This window comes from Antechinus flavipes, chromosome 5, assembly GCF_016432865.1.
Source record: "Antechinus flavipes isolate AdamAnt ecotype Samford, QLD, Australia chromosome 5, AdamAnt_v2, whole genome shotgun sequence".
In the NCBI taxonomy this organism is placed as follows: domain Eukaryota; kingdom Metazoa; phylum Chordata; class Mammalia; order Dasyuromorphia; family Dasyuridae; genus Antechinus; species Antechinus flavipes.
The window spans coordinates 82,605,201-82,627,940 of NC_067402.1; the positions used below are offsets into that span (position 1 = coordinate 82,605,201).

General features: G+C 33.5%; 1 protein-coding gene across 1 annotated transcript in view; it reads left to right on the forward strand.

Annotated features, from left to right (window-relative positions):
• The window catches only part of PTPRN2 (protein tyrosine phosphatase receptor type N2), a 1,504,085-nt gene that overhangs the window by 1,423,867 nt on the left and 57,478 nt on the right, over positions 1-22,740 (forward strand). Inside the window, exon 17 of the mRNA XM_051961686.1 lies at positions 6,286-6,363. Coding sequence (XP_051817646.1) covers positions 6,286-6,363 — 78 coding nt within the window. The remainder of the gene's footprint in view (positions 1-6,285; positions 6,364-22,740) is intronic.

The following is a 22,740-nucleotide window of genomic DNA, read 5'->3' on the forward strand; positions in this document are numbered from 1 at the left end:
TTTTTTGCTCCTGGAAAAATGTACTACAGTTTTATGTCACTTATGTATGCAATATTCTCATTTTAGGGACACTTAACTGGTTGTTCTCAATTGATACAATAGTATATAATTAGGATTTTTAAAGTTAATCATGGTTTTGAAAAAAATTAGTTCATGTATTTACCACTTCATTTTCTTATTTTAATAACCCCATTAATGATCATAATTCCCTAGTGATCTTTTGGTTATTAGGCCTTGTGATATTGATTATAAGAGGCTAGTTTTTTTTTTTTTCATTGTGTCAGCTAGGTAAATGTTAATAACCGATTTCTGAATTGAAAGAAAAGATCAGTTTTCTCTTTTTCCCTTGGAGCCAGAGACATCTCATGAGAGTAGAGTAAAAAAAATAAATAAATAAAGCAATTATTTTCAAATTTAGAAAGAATTGCATTACATCAATGTATATGTGACTAAGCTGTCTCCAATTTATAGAGCCAGGGGCACAGCTTCCAGATGTTTGAGCTGTATCCAGCCTTACCTTAAATCTAAATGATAATAATGCTATTTGCCAAAAGTAGGCAACCATACATACATATATATATATATATGCATATATTCTGAGGGGTATGTTTGTATTTAGTTTGTATGTATATTCTTTCATATAATACTTATCTCAATTTTTGTTAAAATCTAAAGCTGATCTCTTAGTCCCCTAGGCTAGCAACTGTTGGAAACACAGATGATTTCATGCAATGATTTCATGAATTTTAAAAAATTTCATGCTTTGAGCAAACATGCTAGATTTCTTTCAAATTCTGGGTTGTAAGAATGAGCCAGAGGATACCAACTTTACCTCCTCTCTCTGAAATCACCGAAAGTACAGTGATAATAACTCTGCTACCAGCAATTGAATGAAAAGCTTGCAATTACAGCACAAGGAGACCCTGACTGTGCAGAATAAAACTACGATAATTACATCTGTCATATTTGTACTTAGTCCTCATTAAATTTCAGGGAAATCATCCAGTAGTAAATAATGTGCAATCTTTGCTTTTAAATCAGAGGTCATGAAAGTAAATGGGAATTCTGTTTCCTCTCATAGGGTGTCTAAGAGAAAAACCCATCAACAACATTTAAAAACTCAGCTTGCTTATTATTGAAGACACCAGACTGAGGAATGTCATTAATATGACAGTTTGCTCCAACACAGCATACAATTTTTTTTTTTTACCCAATAACAGTTCTAAAATTTTTATGACACTTAAAGGTGAAATTACTTCTCCATTCTCTCATTTATTTGGAGAAAAATTGTTTAAAATTTTAATTTCAAAGTCATTTAACAAATTCAAATTGAGACCAGTTCTCATTAAGATAGAGAGAAAAAGGATGGGTAAGACCTTTTGAGTCTCTTGTAGATTCATTTCACCAAAAGAGGTTTAAAAAAAAAGAATAGATATATACAAAGATATAGCAATAAGCTAACAGTATTCTGCAAACCATAAAATGCTATGTAAATGTCAGTTATTGTTATCACTATATTCAACTATACTTATGTGTTGATAAGTGAAGCTGACAAGTCCCATCTGATTTTTTATATACATTTAAGAAACTGTTTTTCCCTTTTGTGGTGATACTAAAATTATGTTGCTGGGAAATTGGAATCAAAGTATAAAAGGAGTACATAGAAAAATGACCATTTTATTTTTTCAATGTGTGTAATAGGTAGGATAATCCTGAAATGTTCCATTTCACTTTTATCTATTTGTTGCTCAGTCTCGTCTGACTCTTTGTGACCCATTTTGGGGTTTTCTTGGCAAGGATACTGGAGAATGTTTTAACATTTCTTGCTCCAACTGATTTTAAAGCTGAGGAAACTGAGATAAACAGGGTTTAAGTGACTTGCCCAGGATCACATGATGATGTCAGATTGGAACTCATGAGGATTAAGTCTTCTTGACTTCAGGTTTGAAATTCTATCTACTGTGTCACATAGATGTCTTTCACTTTTATCTAAGCTATACTTAATAGAAGCTGGTTATGTAGTGTCTTAAGAATTTATCTTCTTATTTGACATCAACAACCACAACAAAAAAACAAACTTCAATCAGAGAGTATTCTCAGATGGTTAATCTGGGTACCATATGTGACTGATATCCAGAATATGGTTAAAGGAGAAGTAAGAATGATGTACAGTGTTGAGAAAATTATTTCCAAGTCTTCTTCTTAGAAATCAGAATTTCTCAAATCAAAATCAGAATTTATGTTAATTGCCATCCTACAGATCTACAGATTTTAACAAAACAACACAAAACCCATGCACTTTACAAGGATTTAAGAATAAATCTTCATCGGATCCCGTTTGATTCTGCCTCTTCTTAGGCATGTGAGCCTCCCCATGAGTAAAAGATTCAGCTGAAACAAATGGTTTTCTTGTGGAGCCAAAGAGAAAGGAATAGTCTTAATAAAAAAAACAACAAAAATTATACCCTTTAATTACACTTGGATTGCGCTGATCTTTGATCCTCTTTTACATTAAATCACAAAGCCACCTCTAAGGATGGTTCACTGTGATACTGACTTGTCTGTTATGGCAGTGTTACTGAAAATTTCCATTATGAAAGAAAATGTTTAATAATTACACCACTTTGCTTCCCCAGATGCACCAACCTTTTAGTGTGATGAGAAAGCATGTAAACTTTGAGCTCACTGAAACAAAGTCATTTCACCTTGTATGGCTGGTTCACTAGTGGAAACTTAGAGCAGGGTCTAGAGCTTGTACAGGACAGATCTCTCTCTTTTTTAATTAATAAATTGACATATATTTCACTGATGGTTTCAGTATCAGCTCTAGCTGGTGTGTTTGCTTATTTAACTAGGAGTTTTATAACCTATGCATTTATAAGCAGATTTAACTTGAGTATATTCTAGCTATGGCACTGCAGCACCTATATAATCTGAAAAGTGAGGGGTTGGATTAAGTGATCTGTAAGGACCCTTCTAACTTTATGTCTTTGGAGTGTTTCAGTCATACTCTTTGTGACCCTTGACAGGTTCTTTTTCTATATATACTAGAGCAGTTTGCCATTTCCTTCTCCAGTTCATTTTATAAATAAGAAAACTGAGACCAACAGGGTAAGATTCACACAGCTAACAAGTGTAAGAGGAGTCTTCTTGACTCAAAGTCCAGTGCTATTATTTGTGTGTGTATCTATACATACATATATGTATCTATATACATATGACAGGGGCTTCACCTATAAACACAAATATGCATTCACACAGATAAAGAATAGAAGTCAAGGAAGTGTTCTTTTAAATAATAAGTAGAAAGAAAAAGGATAAATGAAATTTTCTCAAATATATTAGTCTATGACAGAATATGTAAAGAATAGAGTTGATGAATCACTGTCCCACGCTACTAGATTGGATAGATAATAAGGCATATATGCTGTGATCTTCAAACAATTATTTTGATTAGAAATACATATAGAAATAAATAACATATTTGATTAGAAATATATATAGTACATATACATATATGTGTATTGTGTGGATATGTATACATATTAGCATTGATGTATTTTCTTTATCTCAAATAGGAATCTTTCTAAAAAACACCTAGAAATTAATGAGACATAGTAATTTGAAGTAGTTAAATATTTGCTTTATTTTTATTCAGTTACAGACTGACTAATAGCATGATAGGAATTTCTGTTGCCTTATATTTGGTATGAGCAAAAAGTGTTCCTGCCCATAATTGTTTTCTGTACAACAGAATGTGCCTGGAATGTAATAATTGTAATTGTCTTTTGAATTATTGTTAAATGGATGACACATTTCTCTACTCTCTGCTCATTATGATGTTTGCCACATTCCAAATAGCAGCTTTTTGACAGCAGCTGATTAGTGCTAAAATACCAAGAGTGGTCTGGGCCTGATTTACTAGATAGTTGAGTGTTTAGAAGTATTTCTTCTCTGACAGTACTACTTACATCATCATTGATTTTCTTTGCTTTTGTCTTTACCACAGAAACAGGTGGTTGGTTAAAAAAAATTTTTTTTAAATCACTGTAAAATAAATTATGACCTTTCATAAATGTTGACTTAGTTATCCTCCCTATAACATTCCCATCTTCTACTCTTAATCACATACTTGTTGTGTTGAACACTGTTTAAAATGTAATATTTTGAACAGACCAGCAGTTTAAAATGCCTTGCTTTCCCAATTACTTTTGGCAAAGGAACATTTGACAAGGAGGTGGAGTTTTAATTTTTCTGTACAACTCTTTATAGTGAAGAGGCCAAGGTCTTAGTAAAAAACTGTCATTGTCCTGTCCCCCTCTCCCAATAAGAACATATTTTAAAAATCAAAATTTCTTATGTCTTTTGGGGGCTTTCTTTTTTTTCCTTCTGCAACATTTTAATTGTTATGTTCAATGAGAGTAACATAATTTACCTATATTGTGTTTATTGTGGTGAATTTCAACACTAGGTCCAGTTTTAATTATGAATCAGAAAATTAGGAGCATCAAAGGCATTTTTCCTTCCTCGGTATCTTTTTTTCCCCCAGCAAGTATCACATTGTTGTTCTGTTAGAATAACTTACATCTGTTCTTTTATGCGCTTTTCCTTTTTCATAGTGCACATAATTATAAGGTGCATTCTTTTATACTGACAACCATCACCACGGAAAATGTTGATAGGCTCTGAACAAATTCAGAAGATGCCTGCTAGAAGAAATCTGTCTTGTACATACCCTTGTTAAAATTTAAACTTAGAGCAACATTTTAAAGTGGTTCTGAAATATCCTAATTTAATGCTTAGCATTGCATATGGTAGCATCTCACATCTCTTATATGATCTAAAACCAAGATGGCACAATACCTTTTCAATGAGTCCTGAAATCAAGACTGGGGCACTCAGGACAAAGAAGAAAGGCATTAGACAAGGAACAAATAAATAAATGTTTTTGCATGGGAAAGTAGAAATGCTACTATACAACTGTACCTTCCACCAGTGTAGAATGACTGGTTGATTCAGTCCAATTTAATTTCAACCCTCCTTCCACAGGGCCATCCAATAATCTGAGAATTCTACCGGAAAGTTTTCTTGAACATTGAGTTCAATATCCTCCTACTCACCCCCTCCTCTTTACTAGTTGACTGAGGCTTAGGATTTTAGGGAAAAGAAATACACCCTATTGCTCTGAAAACCTTCAGTGTAGCACTGTAATCCTATTTGGTTCTCAAGGCTTTGTTTCTCACCCTCTTTTTTTTCTACTCAGTCAGTCTTTGAATTAAATGTTATAATTAAGGTCTTTCAAGCCAAACATCCTCTATTGAGGGTAGCAGGATGCATTTGGACAAATCAACTAGCCAGAAAGCCCACAACTGCATTCTTTTTTTGTTTGTTTGTTTTTAGTTTCTTGTTAACTGGCATGGTGGAAATAGAATAGGAAATTAGCTACTTGAACGCTGGGACCACTCTTCTATGAAGTGCTTATCTCACTGTGGGCTCTTAGTATCCCTGTACTCTCGGCTGATGATGACTCAGCCAGTGTGGGCTACTCTCTGGGAATAAACAAAACAACCACCCAAGTGAAATGAGTTAACGCTTTCAGAACAACCAACAAGATGGCAGTTATTAATGGACATTTCCAGAACCCTGTAAAGTTTATTTCTTTTTCATGGTGTTTTCTCTCTCTTTTAAGAGTTTACTATCTCACAATCACAGACTCACCCCTGATAACAAATGGACCCGTTATTTTTAGTGCCATGTCTGTAGTAAAGGTGGAGGGCACTTACACTGGCAACATAGGCAGAATGACTGTTATATCATTTGAATGCTTTTACACAATTTTCCTATAAGATGGGGCCAAAAATTCCCAGAATGGAATTCTAATTGGAAAATTATTTCCTCCATTTCTATATGAATGGGAAATGTTTTTAGGGTTTTTTTTTTCAAGTGTAAATTTTAAAATAAATGAATTTTTTGACATCTTAGTTATTTGGACTAATAACTTTTTTTTGCACATGTTGATCTTGTAATTTTATTTTTAAGTGTAAGTAAAATATTACAAACTTAACAGGACCAATTTCCTACTTACTTGGGAAGGGGGGCAAAGAGAAATATTTTGAAGAGGTTTTTGTTTGTTTTTTTCATTTCTAAAGTGTTAACACTAAAATGATATCCTGAATCTGGAGAATACAGTCTAAGTTTTCTTTACCAATTCTTCGTTAACTATGTTTATCTTCTAGTTTTTAAGAAAAGTCCAAGTAATTTTGATTGTAATTTTGTTTCTCTCAGATGGATCATGACCCTAGAAATCCTGCATATATTGCTACTCAAGGACCACTTCCAGCTACAGTGGCTGACTTTTGGCAGGTAGGTCTTTTTTTCAATTAAACTCTTTCTAAAAGTGGAATTTATCAAACTGATCATCAATAACGGCTTCCTTTGTCTTTATTAAGTTCATTGGAACACAACCACAATTATATGGATATCTCTATATCTGACAATCTACATCGGTCATTTCATTTAAAAATTAAAGATGTTTGTTAGCCTGTTTTCAAAAGGATTGTATTTGAACTTGAGTGTTTCAAAAATGTAAAAGTTCCTTTTAATATTTAATGTTCATGTTGCCCCAGGAAATTAGAGAATTCATATAATTGGATGATAAGAACAGAAAGGGTTTTTATGTATGGAAAGTAATCCTCATTCTTTTGCCAATTTAAGCAAAGTAGAACCTCACTTTAATACAATTTGAAATAAAGAGGTATTTCTGCAAATACCATCCAAGTTATTGGAGCATCATAAAGGAACTTACTGTGAGGTTGCATCACCTAGAAGTATATTTTTTTTAACAAAACAAAAAGATGTTCAATTTGGTAAATGGTATTTTATTTGGAAAGTTGTTGCAATAGAACAAAGGCTAGATTTGAAGTCAATAAGTATACTTAATTCAAATTTCACCTCTAACACTCTGACCACAACTTCTCTGGAGCTCAATTTCTTTGTTTCTGAAAAGGGGATAATGATATCTTCACAGATTTGTGAGAAGCTAATGAAATAATGTGTATAAAGTGTTTTGCAAATCCTAAAGTGCTATATACATATCAGCTGTACCTGAAGGATACAGTAGCTGGATGGCACAATGGATAGACTAGGGCTTGGAATCAGGTCAACATATCTTCCTAAGTTCAAATGTGGCCTCAGATACTAGTTTGTGTGATCCTGGGCAAGTCATTTAAACTTGTTTGCCTCAATTCCTCATTTGTAAAATGAACTGATAAAAAAAAAAAAAAAAGTCAAACCACTTTAGTATCTTTGCCAAGAAAACCCCAAATGGGGTCACAAAGAGTTGGACATGACTGAAATGACTTAATGACAACTTATAAGGTGAATCTGTTCCTAAGGGGCGATTAAATATCATAAGAAATGTTAAAGAATTTCTACTGTAATGAACATATTCTTCCCTAATTTGCTAATTTTAATTTGCAAAAAGGAAGGAAACAAACTCCCTATAGGGTTTCTAAAAGGTATGTTGTGTACGTTCCATGATTTCATTGGGATGAGCACTCCTACCAGTTTAGAATGCAGCCCACCTCTTCTCATTCTGATCAGTTGTTGATCGTGTCCTTCCTTAAATCTTCCACAGGAGGCCTTTTATATCTTGTCATAAGTTGTCCTTGCTAATAGGCTTCTTCCCCCCACTTTATATCCACCAGGCATTAGCCTTAAGATCACCTGCGATTTTTATCCCTCTGAGCCTCTGAATATTTCATAAATACCAATATAATATTTGAGTTGCCCATTATCCCTGCTGCATGGATGGCCCACATCCTTTTCCCATCATACATATGTTATAAAATTAGCTTTATTCAACGTATTTTGTCTTTTTAAGGCATGTCTCATTTTTGTTTCCCAGTAGCTTACAAAAAAAGATTTTATAATTTTTCTCTCTCAGATTGGGATCACAAATTTTACTCTGGATGTGTGTGTGTGTGTGTGTGTGTGTGTGTGTGTGTGTGTGTGTGTGTGTTAATTGTGGAAATGTTTTGCAGAATTTTTTTTACTACTTCAATTTGCATTTTCTGATTAACTGAGAATTGTTAATCATTTACATATTGAAATTGTCTATAGTATGGATAACACTATAGAGCATGCTTTTCCAGGTGGTATTGGTAGATATTTCAATTATTTATTTTTAAAAATACATTCCTGTACCAAATATAAATTTCAATTTAATAGCTAGATCCCAAACTATAGTATCAATGCACTTTAAAAACATAAAATTATGGGTTTCTTAAATTTCAATTAAATCATTAAAGTATATAATCTTTCCCTCAAATCTCAGAACTGTACAATGCAGAAGACTTAAGTAATCCTTTTAATAAGCATTTAAATTACAAAGTTCAAAGGTGGAAGTTGCTTTTTAAATAAGCCCTAGGACTATTGAAAAGTATCCTGCTAGGATTCTAAGATTCCTTATCCCTTTAGGCAGGTAGATGGAACTATGAATAATGTTGGATATGGAATCAGGAAATCTTAGAGTTCAAATGTAGCTTCAGCCTTTACGAGCTGTGTGGTGCTAGGCAAATCACTTAATTTCTGTTTATCTCAGTTTCCTCATCTGGAAAATGGGGAGAATAATAGCACCTGCCTCCCAAGAATATATGATTAAATGACATAATGTTTGCAAAGGTCACTAAAAATCTAAGTGCTATATAAATGCCATTGTTAAAATCCTTGAATTTCATTACTTGTGTGAATCCAACTACCTCCTCTAGTTCATTCAATGGGACTGAATGACCTGTGAAATAATTTATGCTGAGATTCTATAATTCATCCCATGTCCTTCCATAAACCATTTTTTGTTATTTATCCAATAGATTCTTCGTGTAAATCTCTAAATAGTTGCTAGATTACAGCACAATTCTTGGATTGTTTGGCCCTTACTATTTGATCCATCTCTTTTTCTGGTCACATGTTCTCAATGATGCCTTTTGTAACTGGCCATAAGTTGTCCTTGATAATATGCTTTGACCTACTCATATCCAGCAGACATTATCCTTGAGATTTCCTACAATCCTTATTCTTTTGATACCTAAGAAACTGAAACAAAAATATTATACATATTAAAAATGATTTCTGATGCAGTTTTCTCTTGTCTTAAGTATGATTATTGGGATAAAAATCTCCTGACATTTTACATCACTCCTAGCTGCTTCTGAGTCTTACAATTATTCTTGTTCTATAGAAGTGCTAAGGGAATTTAGATTCAAAGGTGGGACAGATCCAGAAAAGTAGGAGTGTCCAAGGTGGATGACAAGGAGAGGTGGGAAGATCAACTAGGAGGCTATTGTAAGAGGTAATGAGGTTCTGGATCAGTGTAAATATAAAGAAAATACATATAAACACATTTCAAAAGAGGAATTCAACAGAATTTATTGACAGGTTAGTTTCTTAACAAGAAAGCTTTCCTAGTCCACCTTAATTTTAGTGTTTCTCTTCTGAGAGTAACCCCAATTTATCTTGTATATATCTTGTTTAAACATGATTTTTATATGTTGTCTCACTCCTTAGAATGGGAGTTTCTTGAGAAAAGAGACTTTTGCCTTTCTTTTTACCTCAAGGTCCTGGCACAAAGCAGCTATAAAATGATGAAGGCACCTAGGTAGCACAGGGAATGCACTGGCCCGGGAGTCAGGAAGACTTGAATTCAAATTGGACCTCAGACACTAGCAGTGTGAGAAATCTCTTTACCTTAATTGCCTCAGTTTCCTTATCCATAAAATGAGCTGGAGAAGGAAATGGAAAACCACTCCAGTATCTTTGCCAAGAAAATTCCAAGTGGCATCACAAAGAGTCAGATGATTGAAATAAACAACAACAACAAAATAAGATGACTGACTAATGGATATAGATGAGAGAAAAGTGGCTCTTAGATCCTAGCCTGGGAAAAAATGGTGTTATCATTGATAGAAAAGAGAAAAAACAAAGAAAAAATCTAGAAGAAAGATCAAAGGTTTCTCCTTCTTTATGAGGGTATTTTTTTGGTGTTGGTCCATTCTCAAAATGGATCAATGACATCATGAAAGTGATGTTGTGACTTGTGCATGAACTGTATTTAAGTGGTGCATTTAGATTTATTCAAGTACAGGGAGTTCTGGTATTATTTGTAGTAGAAAGAGATCTAATCTTAAAGCCAGAATCCCAGAGTTCAAACAGAGGCTCTCATCCTTAATTACTAGATGACCATGGGAAAATAACTTTGTGTCTTTAAGCCTCTTTCCATTTAATAAAAAAAAATAACATCTAACTTTTACCTAACATTTAACCAGGTTTTAGTGAAGAAAGTGCTTTATAAACATTAAAGAACAATATAATTGTTAGTTGGTACCCACAAAATAATTTCATTTTTTGTTTTTTGGGGGTTTTTTTGCTGAGGTAATTGGGGTTAAATGACTTGCCCAGGGTCACACAGCTAGGAAGTGTTAAGTGTCTGAGGTCAAATTTGAACTCAAGTCCTCTTGACTTCAGGGCTGATACTCTATCCATTGCACCACCTTGCTGCTCCAGAATATATTTCTTGAGCAAGGTCTTTTGCTTCTATTGTATTCCTGATTGTCCCTGTAGAATATATTGTAGAATCTATAATAGCTGTTGAATTGAAATAAAACTAAATATATGAAAATAAATAAATTCAGGGTTAATAACTTCATAAAGTGATTCCTTACCCTGAAATAATTCTTTTTGTGAGCACTCATAATAGTTTAAAAATAAGTTGATTTATAAAAATTTGTTTTACATACCATCTTTTAAGAATGCTCTTACCTAAAGTTAAGTGCACATGAGTTTCATATTTCCTGTGAAGTATTATTAACCATTCAGTAATGCACCCAGACTGCCTTACTGCATTTAACGAGGATGCTGTCCTGCTTTGGGGTCCAAAAATCACTTATATCAGTAAATAATAGGCAGAAGCACTTCGTTTTAAAAAGATGTGAGGCTTTAGTTCCCCACAAGCTTTTAATGTGTTTAATTTGCTATTTGATACAATGTTGAGGTACATTAATTGGAGTATAAAATCATGAGGTGTCATAGAACATGGGATATCATACTGACTGTACCCTGTGCCAGTTTAATTATGTCCAATTCTGAATACATTTCAAGAAGGACAGAACAGATCAAAGAATGTCCAGAGGAGGAGGATCATGATGGTGAGAAAGTCTAGGAACCTTTAACATTTAAAAGAATATAGGATGTTGGTCTTACAGAAGACACAGCTAAGGTGAGATGTGATGGTTGTCTTCAAATATCATCTGGAAAAATCAGAGGTCAAAACCAAATGTGACTTTATATATGATGAACTGACTCTAAATCCAGTGCTTTTCCCATTCCAGAGGATAAAACTAGAGACTATCAGTAGGTGAAAAATACCGACAATAGATTTTGATTCAAAGGAAAAAGAAAAGATCCAAAAAAAAGAAAAACATATCCTTGAAACTAGTAAACCCTGTCACTAGAAATACTCAAGCAGAGGTTTATTAGCCATATTGTAAAGAATATAATTGTGTAGGTTAAAAGTTTGGATTCCAAACATTCCAGCTTTAAAATTCTCTGATTTTTAAAATACAGAGTATTTGGAAGGATTTTTACCATTCTTGTACCTTTCCTTTGAATACTCTCCAGCTTATCTGTGTCTTTGTTTAAATGAGCTGTATGCAACTATGACATTTCAAATGTGGTCCGAAGGAGATAGAGTATAATAGTCCTGTCACCTCCCTAGTCCAGGACACTGTGCTTCTCTTAATGAAGCCTTGAAATCTGATTAGCTTTCTTAGCTGTCCCATCCCCTGGTGACTCACATTGAATTTGCAGTCCATTAACATTTCCAGATATTTCTTCAGAAATCTAGTTTCTATTAATGGCTCTCTGATTTTATATTTGTAAAGCTTATTTTTAACCCAAGTAGACATTATAAATTTATCACATTAAATTTGATCTTTTAGCTTGTTAAATCCCATACTGTCATCAAGATGTTAACTATCATTCCCAGCTTTGCATCAACTTCAATTTTTATAAATTTGCAATCCAAGCCTTTAACCAGGCTATTGGTAAAAATGTTAAGTGCCATGGGCCCAAACAAAGATCCCTGAGGAACTCCACTGAAGACAATTCAAATCTTTTCTTTTGAGTTTATCTGGTTCTATTCTCTACATGCCTCCATCTTTTCCACAAGCTTGATAGGAGAGACTTATGAAAAATACTTTGCTAAGACCTATATAAACTATACTTAGAACATTTCCTTTATGGACCCATTTGATAAAATTATCCCAGAGAAAATTGGCTTATCACGAGTGAGCTGTTTTTAATTAAATTTTTAAAAACCATCAGTCTTTTTCTTTTCTCAGTCTTTGTAACAAATAAATATTATAAAGTAAAATAAATTCCCATATATATCCAAAAATGTGTGTCTCATTCTACATATCACTTCTCATTCAGAAAGTAGGTAAGCAAATGCTTCATCATCAATGAAGTGACTTATTTTCGAGTAAATCATGCTAGTTCTTTCTAGTTACTATGTTCTTTTCAAGATAGATAGAGAGTATTAACAAAGGGATGGTTATCCACTAAGATGTCAGGAATCAATGGCAAACTCATTGACCTATACTTTGCAGACTCCATTTATTTACCTTTAAAAAAAAAATCACAACATTTACCTTTCTTCAACTAGGTAGAACCTTCTTTCTCTATAAGATTTCTCTGCAAATAGCACCGGCACTAATACCTCTCCCCCTCTCCCCAAGCTCCCAATTGTCTATACCAGTCGTTTTTATAACTTCAGATTTGGCCCTGATTTGGGCCAAATGACTTGAGTTTATTAAAGGTAGTTCAATACTTTGCTAATATTGCTCTATTGATATTGGTTATAAACTCCCTCATATCCATTTTTTCCTGTTCTTTCCCATCAAAAGAGTAAACAACTATAAAGTAAAAGATAAGCATAGCTCCCACCATTAGTGCTGTTCTTGTCCCTTCTCTGATCTTTTTTCCAATATAGCAACAAATTTTATAAGTCCCAGATACTTTTATTTTCCCTGCATTTTCCTTCCTTTCCTTGAGCTTTCCTTACCTTCCTCAGCTCATTGTATACTTTCACACTCCTGACATTATCCTCACAGGTCTGTGCTGTGCTTTTGTATTCATCTATTACCTCCCATGTTTCCATCTTCTGCATTTGGCTTTTTAAAATTCATGTTTCTTGACTTGCATTCACATTGGTCTTTTTAGACAATTCACCTTTTTCCTTCTCAGAATTATTTATTTTTGTGTCTTCAGAATTTCATCCCTGAGAGAATCCCTGTCCTTCTAGTCTACCTTCCCCCTGCAGAGTTTAAATCCATAGGGGCCTAGCTATCTTTTCTCTAAACCCTTTGAAATCTCCTCTCCTGAAATTGAGGGTTCCTGTCAGATTAAACTTAGATTTCAAATCTCTCCTCTCTTACAAATGGCAAAATGGAGTAGACACTTTCATCCCCCAGTTCCCTTCATTTCTTCCTCGCCAACCAGTTCTTCTTTGTTAGGGAGACCCTAATCCAGAATGGAATTTACCTCTGTTGGTGTCTCTGCCTTTTCAAGGGTGAAATTGTCATTAAGGTAAGTCAAAAATTATTGACTCCTCTGGTTCTCCCAATGAGATACAGCCTTTGTTCCAGTTTTGGTAGGAAAGGCTCTTCTGACACAATGTCTTAGACAAAGGAAATGCTCAATGTGTTTGAATTGAATAGATGGATAAGTGGAGGGGGGAAAAAACAGAAAATATGAAGGTTGAAGAATTTTTCCTTAGGAAAAGGGAACAATAACAGCAACTACTTCCCATAGTTATGAGGATTAAGTGTGATGATATTTGTAAAGTTCTCTGCAAACTTTCAAGTGCTATATAAATGCTTATTATTATTATTATTTAAATTTCCTTTTGATCTATAGGAATCTTTTTAAACTTCATCAAATCAAGCAAGCATTTATTAAAGCATCTATTTGTCAGCTACTGTGCTACATGGAAACCAAAGCCAACTGCTTTGCAAGTAAGATTATTTCCATATGCTGCCTAAAAATAAGAGAGTAGTAACTATATACACATGAATATAAGTCTGCATTGTGAAGTTATATAATTACCCTAATTCTCCATTCCCTAGGAGAGATTCTTATTAGATAATACAAAAGAGGGAGAGCTATCAAGATTAGGACTCTTGCCTTCCAATTTTCCAGTCTCATCCAATCTGTTCAGTAAAATATGCTACCTTTCCAAACAAATTCAATTATTAAAAGTTTTTACTACCTCTCTTGGCTGGATTTCTTATAAAGAAAGACAAAAGGTCCAAAATGAGGCACCCCTAGGTCACATGAATCAGCATGAAGATTCAATTATTGCTTAATTAATATTTATTATTAATATTAATTTATCTACTTTAACCTATAATAAAGTCCAGATCTACCATCCATTTGTTTTAAAATATTCTGGCTTTTTTTTGGCTTAATGATGGCCAATGCATCCTGACTTGTTTAGAAGTAGTAGTCTTAATTTAACTATTTAAACATTTATTAAGCATATACTAATATTAAATTAGGCATAGTGTTTAGAAAATGTGAAATGTGAAAAAGTATAAACCAGATCCCCTGTCCATAATCTAATCTAATTGGGATTTGCAATCTAATTGGGAAGACAAGATAAAAATCAATGACTAAAAAGGTGATTAATTAAATAATAATCAACAAAGTACAATACATGATATACCATGAGGCAGCACATGATTAATTTTTAAATGACTATTATAGACAACAAATATTTCAAATTCTTCATTTTCATTTTTTAAGGTCAGGAGGCATTAATAATCTCTGATTCAGATAAGAAATACAGATTTAGGAGTTCATATATCTGCCTCACATTATTCCCCCACCTCTATGAAAATTTCACTGAGTAGCAGTTATAAGTAAACTAGCATTTCATCTTTCTGGCAATGAGACACAGCCTTTGTTACAATGTTGGTAGGAAAGACTCTTCTGACACGTCTTAGAGAACTTAAAGAAATTGAGGGTGAAGACATTGTTTGCTCTGCCAGTACTCTTTCTTCAATTCAATTCATGCAACATTGATTGAGAACATACTTTCCACAAGGCTTTGTTCTAGGTACAATAAGCTCATGGAAAGCTAGAGTTGGAAGGGAACTCAGCAATGATTTAGTCCCACTCTCAGATGGAACATGAGGTCCCACTATGACATTACCCCCAAGAAAAATAAAAATAAAAATAAAAAACTAGACTTTTCATGAAGATCTTCGGGTGGAAAATTCACTTTTAGGGATGTCCTATTCCATTTCTATTTAACTCTAATTGTTAGAATGTTTGTCATGACAAACAGAATCTGCCTCTCCATAAATTCCATCCATTCATTCTGCTCCTTCCATTAGGAGCCAAATACAATCAATCTAGTCTATTTAGCATGAAAACTCTTCATATATTCAAAAGTCTTCTCTTTATCATAGTAAACATCCTAAGTTCTTTCAAGTAATCCTCCTATAGCAAAATTTAAACTCCTTCTATTCTCTCAATAGATCTTCTCCAGGTGAACTCTGTATCCCTCCTGAGATGTCTTTAACTTCCCTAATTCTGGATACTATACTTCTGATAATACTACCTAATACTGCATTAGCATTTTAGAGATGCCTTATCAGACTGTCAACTCAATTAGTTTGCAGTTCATTTAAAACCCCTGCTTTTTATTTTTTTAAGTTTTATTTTTATTGATGCCTCTTATTTTTATATTACATTCACTTCTGAATTAATTCCTCTTCTTCCCCTCTCTAGAGAGCCATCTCTCATAACAAAGATTTAAAATGCAAAGAAAGAAGCGAAAGATGTCAGCAAAATTAGCTGGTGATCAACTGTATCTGATATTATTAGCAATATTCCATAATCATATTTCCCAATCTCTGCTGTGGAAGTGAAGGAGATATATTTTCACAATTCTTGTCTTGGGCTAAGCTTGGCCATCATTACACAATATAAATTTCAGGATTCCCATTGTTGGTGTTTCTTATATTGTTGTTGTAATTATTTTGTGCATCATTTTCTTTGTTCTACTTAACTGCACTGTCAGATCATCAACGTTTTCCTGTGTTTTTCAGTTTTTTATATTCATGATTTTTTAATGCAAAGTAATATTCTTTACAGTAATATACCATGTTTGCCTAGCCATTCCCTAATACTTCAGTTCAGATCCTTTACTATATCCAAAAATGCTGCTGTGAATATTTTGATAACTATAGGGAACTTTTTTTTCCGTCTTAGACTTCCTTTGGTATATGAGTTATGCCTTTTTCATTTGAATTTTGAAGTAATTTATTCTTCAACTATGGTTTAAAAAAGATTTTTTTAACTCAAGTAAGTGTAGGGCATCTAGGTGGGTTGGAGTGGATAGAATGCTGGTTTTTGAGTCAGGAAGACTCATCTTCCTAAGTTCAAATCCAGCCTCAAATACTCATTGGCTGTGTGACCATAGGCAAGTAATTTAACTATGTTTGCCTTAGTTTTGTTTTGTTTTTTTTTATATGTAAAATGAGCTGGAAAAGGAAATGGCAAACTATTCTAATATCCTTGCCAAAAAAATACCAAAAAGAGTTATAAAGAATTGAAGATGACTAAAAAACAATGGAACAACAAACAACACTTTAATGTAAGTTTATTCAATAACTTTCCTCCAAATCTAACAGTGGTACAGCTTGAGACCCCTTCGGGAGAAGAAAGATTAGTAAGTAGGGAAATGGTGTCAGAACAAAAGGTGAGGGTCACAAAGACAACTGCTGACTTCACCATTTTCCTAAGAAAGAAATTATCAGAAGAGTTGCTTTCTCTCACCTCTTTTTCTCACTAGTATAGAAAACTAGAGTCAATGGATGTTTAGTTCCAAGTCCTGTTTATCTCTAGATCACATTTGGGTAGTAGTGGTAGTAGTAATGAAATTATAATAATCCATGTTTATAAAGCTTGTTAAGATCTGAGAAGTATTATAACAAAGGTGCTATAATTATCCCATTTTCACAGTTAAAGAAATTAATGCCCCAAGAAACTAAACCATTTGCCCAGGGTGGTATATAGCAGAATTCCAACTCAAGTCTAGGCAACAGTGACCATTTTTAAAGAAAATACATTTAAAAGGACTTTAGTCCCCTGTGCTTTTACCTAACCCATCTTAAAATTTTGAAATTAATCTACAGTGAAAATAAGACAAAATGCCTGAATATCTTCTACTTATTCTTCTTTTGTATCACAGCTAAAACCCTACTGAATTTTCAGCTTTCAAGTATGGTTTTGATTCACAATCCTTTTTTCTTCTTTTGGCATAGAACAGGGCTTGATGCATTCTTAATGGGTACTCATCTTGAAGAGCATGGCAGCCTAAAAGTGCCACTTATATCTAAGGTGTAAAATATGCATATTTAATTTGATACATGAAAACAGGCTGAGGAGAGAGTAGTTCATAAATAACAATGCTCCCTGGGGCCCAGGTAACTTAATGTACATGTCAAGTTATTGAGAATAAATACATCAATAGTAATTGTACAACTGTTCTTTTTTTTTTTTAAATCTAGCTTATGAGTATTTGTGTTTGCCATGAAAATCCCTAAAACTCACAGTAGGCACACTAAAACATACTGAGTCTGTTGTACTTGAAAAAGAAGCTTAATATAGTTTTCAATAAAATTGCAAGTGTGTTACATTTAAAAGTTCCCCACTCCCATCTCCTTGGGCAACTCTTATGTTGTTGCTAGAGGGAAAATATTCCAGATGTAGTTATTGCTATTTATTAGAAATTCATTTTTGGCTTTCTCTTGGGCTGGACATTGTATATAAAAAGGTGGATTTTCCTTTGTCTCTATCCTTATTGACAATCAATGCAGAGTTCTAGAATGAATTTCTTGCTATGTTAGGTCTAATCTTTGAGATTAAAAAATTAGATGGATATATATGAATATTTGAATAGGATCATATTTACTTTTTTCTAAAATATAGTTAAAATTGCTTAATGAATTCAACAATTTGTGTATTTTGTTGGCAGGGACTTAGATGCAAAGACAAAAAGAATACAACTCTTGCCCTCAAGGACCTTATATTCTATAGGGAGAAATAATGTAAATAAATTTTAATAAAACATATTCCTAAAAAATATAGAAATATAACAACTTGAGACTGAATTGGTCTCCACATGACCTTGAGTGTCATTACCAGAGTGTTGATTGTTTAGGGTGACTGTGACTATAGCATAATCAAACATTCAGGAGATGTAATTGCTAAGCTTGCTGAGAAATTGCTCCTGGTAAGGCAGGATCAAGGTTTTAAGACCTCTGCCCTCAAAAGGCTATCTAGATAGGTGGCAGCAAATCAGAATGCCCAGATCTGTCACATCTATCTGGTACTATGTCAGTCATGTGCAACCAACAAATAAGGTGCCCAATACAGTGAAACCTCACTAATTTGGAATTTAAGGTCATTCTAACAGGGCTGGACTAAAATTGGCCTCTGCACGGTCTACGAAGCAAATGTGAACAAGAGCATGGTAAAGGAGAGAGAGGAAATGCTTAACTTACTCTAGAGAACAATCTGTTTTCAAATACTTTAACAGCATCCATTTTCTTGCAAACAACTAAAGGGCTGATTGAATCAGGCCCCATGGGACCTTGACTTGGAAATTCATTGTTACCATTTACTTTGAATTACTGGCATGTCTATATATACTAAAACATATCCAAAGTGTACTTTTATGATATTCAATGATTTACTTTTCCCATGAATTCAGACATCTTCTATTCAGTGAATGAGGTCTTGCTGTAATTTCAAAAGCCTTAATGTTTTCACTACATATTTGCTAGGGACATTTGGAGTTTTTGTTTTTGGCAATGTTATCACCTTAAAGAAGTCTGTTCTAAAGGTTTATTCTAAACCTATGAGGTGTATTTTGAAACTGAAGAAATTTTTCCTCCCCTGTAATTTTCTTTTGATTTGGGGGATCAGAAAAATGATAGATAAAGAGAAGAGATAGAAATGAAAAAGAGCAGAGAAGTTACCAGTCAGTTTGGTGAAATAATAGATTAAACTAGTTATTTGTCATCATTTAGACCAAATGACCGACTGGCTGATTTTCTTTTCTAACTTGTTGTGTTAGTGTTCTGTAGATATAGCCAACATCCGATGTTAAATCTAACTGCTTCCTCTCCCTGACATGATAATTTTCTCTCTTCCTACATATAATAAATGAATGCAGAAACATGACTTGTTTATGTTTATAACAATCTCTATTTTGGATTTATAGAACACGCACACCTTGGGTTGGAGAGTGGCAATAACAGTTTCTTCAGTTGAGAGAAATCGTTATATACTCAGTGTCTGCTCACAGAAGGCACATAATAAGTGCAGAGTGAATAAATTTAAGTATTACAGAAGTCTGTAAGTCACATTATCCCCATACTAAAAAGATCCAGTCTTGGATTTTTCTTATGCAAAGTTCTAGTACCAAATCCAAAAAACCTTAAGCCCTTTTTTCAAAGATTTTATTTTGGTGTGATGATAGCCCTGGAGGGGAGGGGAGAGAAGAGGAGCATTGTTTTGTTTTTGACCAAAGAAAAGACTTAATAGTATTTTTTTTTCCAATCACACATATAGTTTTCAACATTCACTTTAATGAGATTGAATTCCAATTTTTTTCTCCCTCTCCTGTACCTTTCCCTTCTCCAAGATGATAATCTGATATAGATTGTATATGTACGTCATATTAAACATATTTCCATGTTTGTAACAGCCCTTTTTGTACTAGCAAGGAACTGGAAACTCAGTGGATACCCATCAGTTGGAGAATGGCTGAATAAGTTATGGTATATGAATGTTATAGAATATTATTGTTGTTTAAGAAATAATCAGCAGGATGATTTCAGAAAGACCTGGAGAAACTTGCATGAACTGATGCTGAGTAAAATGAGTAGAACCAAGAGAAGATCATACATATTAACAAGATTTTATGATGATTGGTTTTGATGGACTTGAATCTTTTCAGTAATGAGACGATTCAGACCAGTTCCGTTGGTCTTGTGACAAAAAGAACCATCTGCACCCAGAGAGAAAACCATGGAGATTGAGCATGGATCACAACATAATATTTTCACCTTTTCTGTTGTTGTTTGCTTGTTTTTTGTTGTCTTTTTCATTTTTTATTCCTTTTTTGATCTGAGTTTTCTGGTGCAGTATATTTTTTGGAAATATGTATAGAAGAATTGCACATGTTTAATGTATATTGGATTACTTGCTGTCTAAGGGAGGAGTGGAGGAAGGGAAGGAGAAAAAATTGGAATACATAGTTTCGCAAGGGTGAATGTTGAAAACTATCTATACATGTATTTTGAAAATAAAAAGAAATATAAAAGAAAATATTTTCACATTAATCATGTTGTGAAAGAAGAATCAGAATAAAAGGGAAAAATCACAAAAAAGAAAAAAAAGTAAAAACAGTATGCTTCAATCTGCATTCAGACTCCATAATTCTTTCTCTAAATGTGGGTTACATTTTCATCATGAGTCTTTTGGAATTGTCTTGGATCATTATATTGCTGAGAAGGGATAAGTCTATCATAGTTGGCCATCACACAATGTTTTTATTACTGTTTACACTGTTCTCCTGTTTCTGCTACTTGACTCAGCATTAGTTCATTAAGTCTTTCTAGGCTTTTCTGAAATCATCCTGTTCTTTATTTCTTACAACACAATAGTATTCTATTAAATTCACATACCACAACTTGTTCAGTCATTGCCCAATTGATGGATATCTAGAGGACACTTTTATTTGAAAGATAAAGATAGCCAGCCTCATGCAATGTTCTAGAATGCTATGGGTCCCTCTGAAATACTCTTTTTATTTTGCCCATCTGATAAATTTAGTAAATGTGCCATCATCTAACACGTACCAACCAGATGGCTCTGAGAACAGGCATTTCTATCTAATCATCCAGTGCAACTCCTGAATCTTGTAGTTCATTACTGAATGAAACTCTATAGTCATTGGATTGGTTGTATTAAGACTGGTTGGTTGATAAAGGGTTTTTATTTACTATCTCACTGATAGTTTTCAATTTTAAGCTCCTGAAAGACAGGAATGTTGCTATTTCTCTTCTTTCTATCTACCATGAAATACATGAATGAATTTATTAAGAGCTTATAATGTACCAGGCATTGTATTAAGTGGTAGGGCTACAAATGCAAGAGGAAGACAATTTTTGCCTTCAAAGAACTTATAATAAAAAAGACATAAGATATGGAAGTGGTGTTTTGGTGTTGGAAATCACAGGAATGGTAAATAGAATCATAGGTAATGAATTAACAGATTCTCCCAAAAATGGTAGTATTTACTTAATTACTGAACAAGAGATAAAAGTTGAAGAGGAATGAATATTCATCTAGTAGACATGGGAAAAGATGGCTAGAATGCAGCATGATGGGTCTGGGACCAGGATAAAAATGGTGAGCTCTCACCAATCAGGTATAGTATGATGGGAAGTGGCAAACACAATGTCTTGTACATCTTAAGTGCTTAATAATTATTTATTGAATTGAATGTTTAAGTTGAATCATAGTTTCTAAAAGAGAAAACAATTTATCATCTATCTCAGAAGAAATTTTTGCAATAATAATTTATATTTGTAAGTCATTGCTCTTTCATTAACCTTTAGGTCTGAAGAAAGAGAGCAAGGCTGCATGGGAGTAAGGAATAGAGAAGTAGAATGCAGTTAGAAAAAACTCCTAGGATAGCATGTATTAACCAAATTAACCAAAATTTTTGAGAATTGGCACCTTCCATTCTCCCAAATTCCAATTTAGAAAGCTCTTTGTAGTATGTTTCCTGAAACTTGTCCAGCTAAATTATATCCTAGAGTAGTTTATATATATATATATATATGTATATATGTATATATGTATATATATAGAGGGAGGAGAAGGAGAGAGAAGAGAGAGAGAAATGCTCTAACTTTCAGTCCTGGAGTAGGTTACAGTTTCTTTTGATGAAAAATGTTTCAAACAGTAAGAAATGAAGAGGCTAATCCTTACCATGAACTGAATAGCAATATTGATACCAAATGGGCTTCCTGTTTGTTTGATTTAGTAAAATTCTCTTTCTGCTTTTATGCACAGTGACCTAAAAAGATATATTATACCCAAGAGTGCCTTTGAAATTGTTTGTTTAAATTAAGTTTCATTTGGATTTAATCTTAACCAAATCTTTAGAGAGCCAGGCAGGCCCTCAGTAATGAAATGCTATGTGTTTGAACCAATGAAAGATGTTGCCCAACTGCAAGGATTCCTCTTTAAATGAGTGGGCTTTATAATGTTACACTTGGGTGGCACAAGCAGAGTGCTAGATGATTAGTTTATGGTCTAGATCATTGTATTTTTATTACACTCATAAAATCTGTGTTTCTCCTCATTTTCGTAATGGCTTCAATGAGCTTCTATACCTTCTGAAGGCACATTAAATTGTTATGTGATGAAAGTACCGATTTAGTGGAACTAGTTTTAAAGCCTGGATAGCTCAAAATAAGACACATGTTTTGAATTCTTATCTTATTGTTGGATTTGCAAGAAGGAAATGGGACTGAGTGTAATTCACATTTATTTGTGGACTTTTTCCTTAAATACTTCACTGGCTTACATTAAATT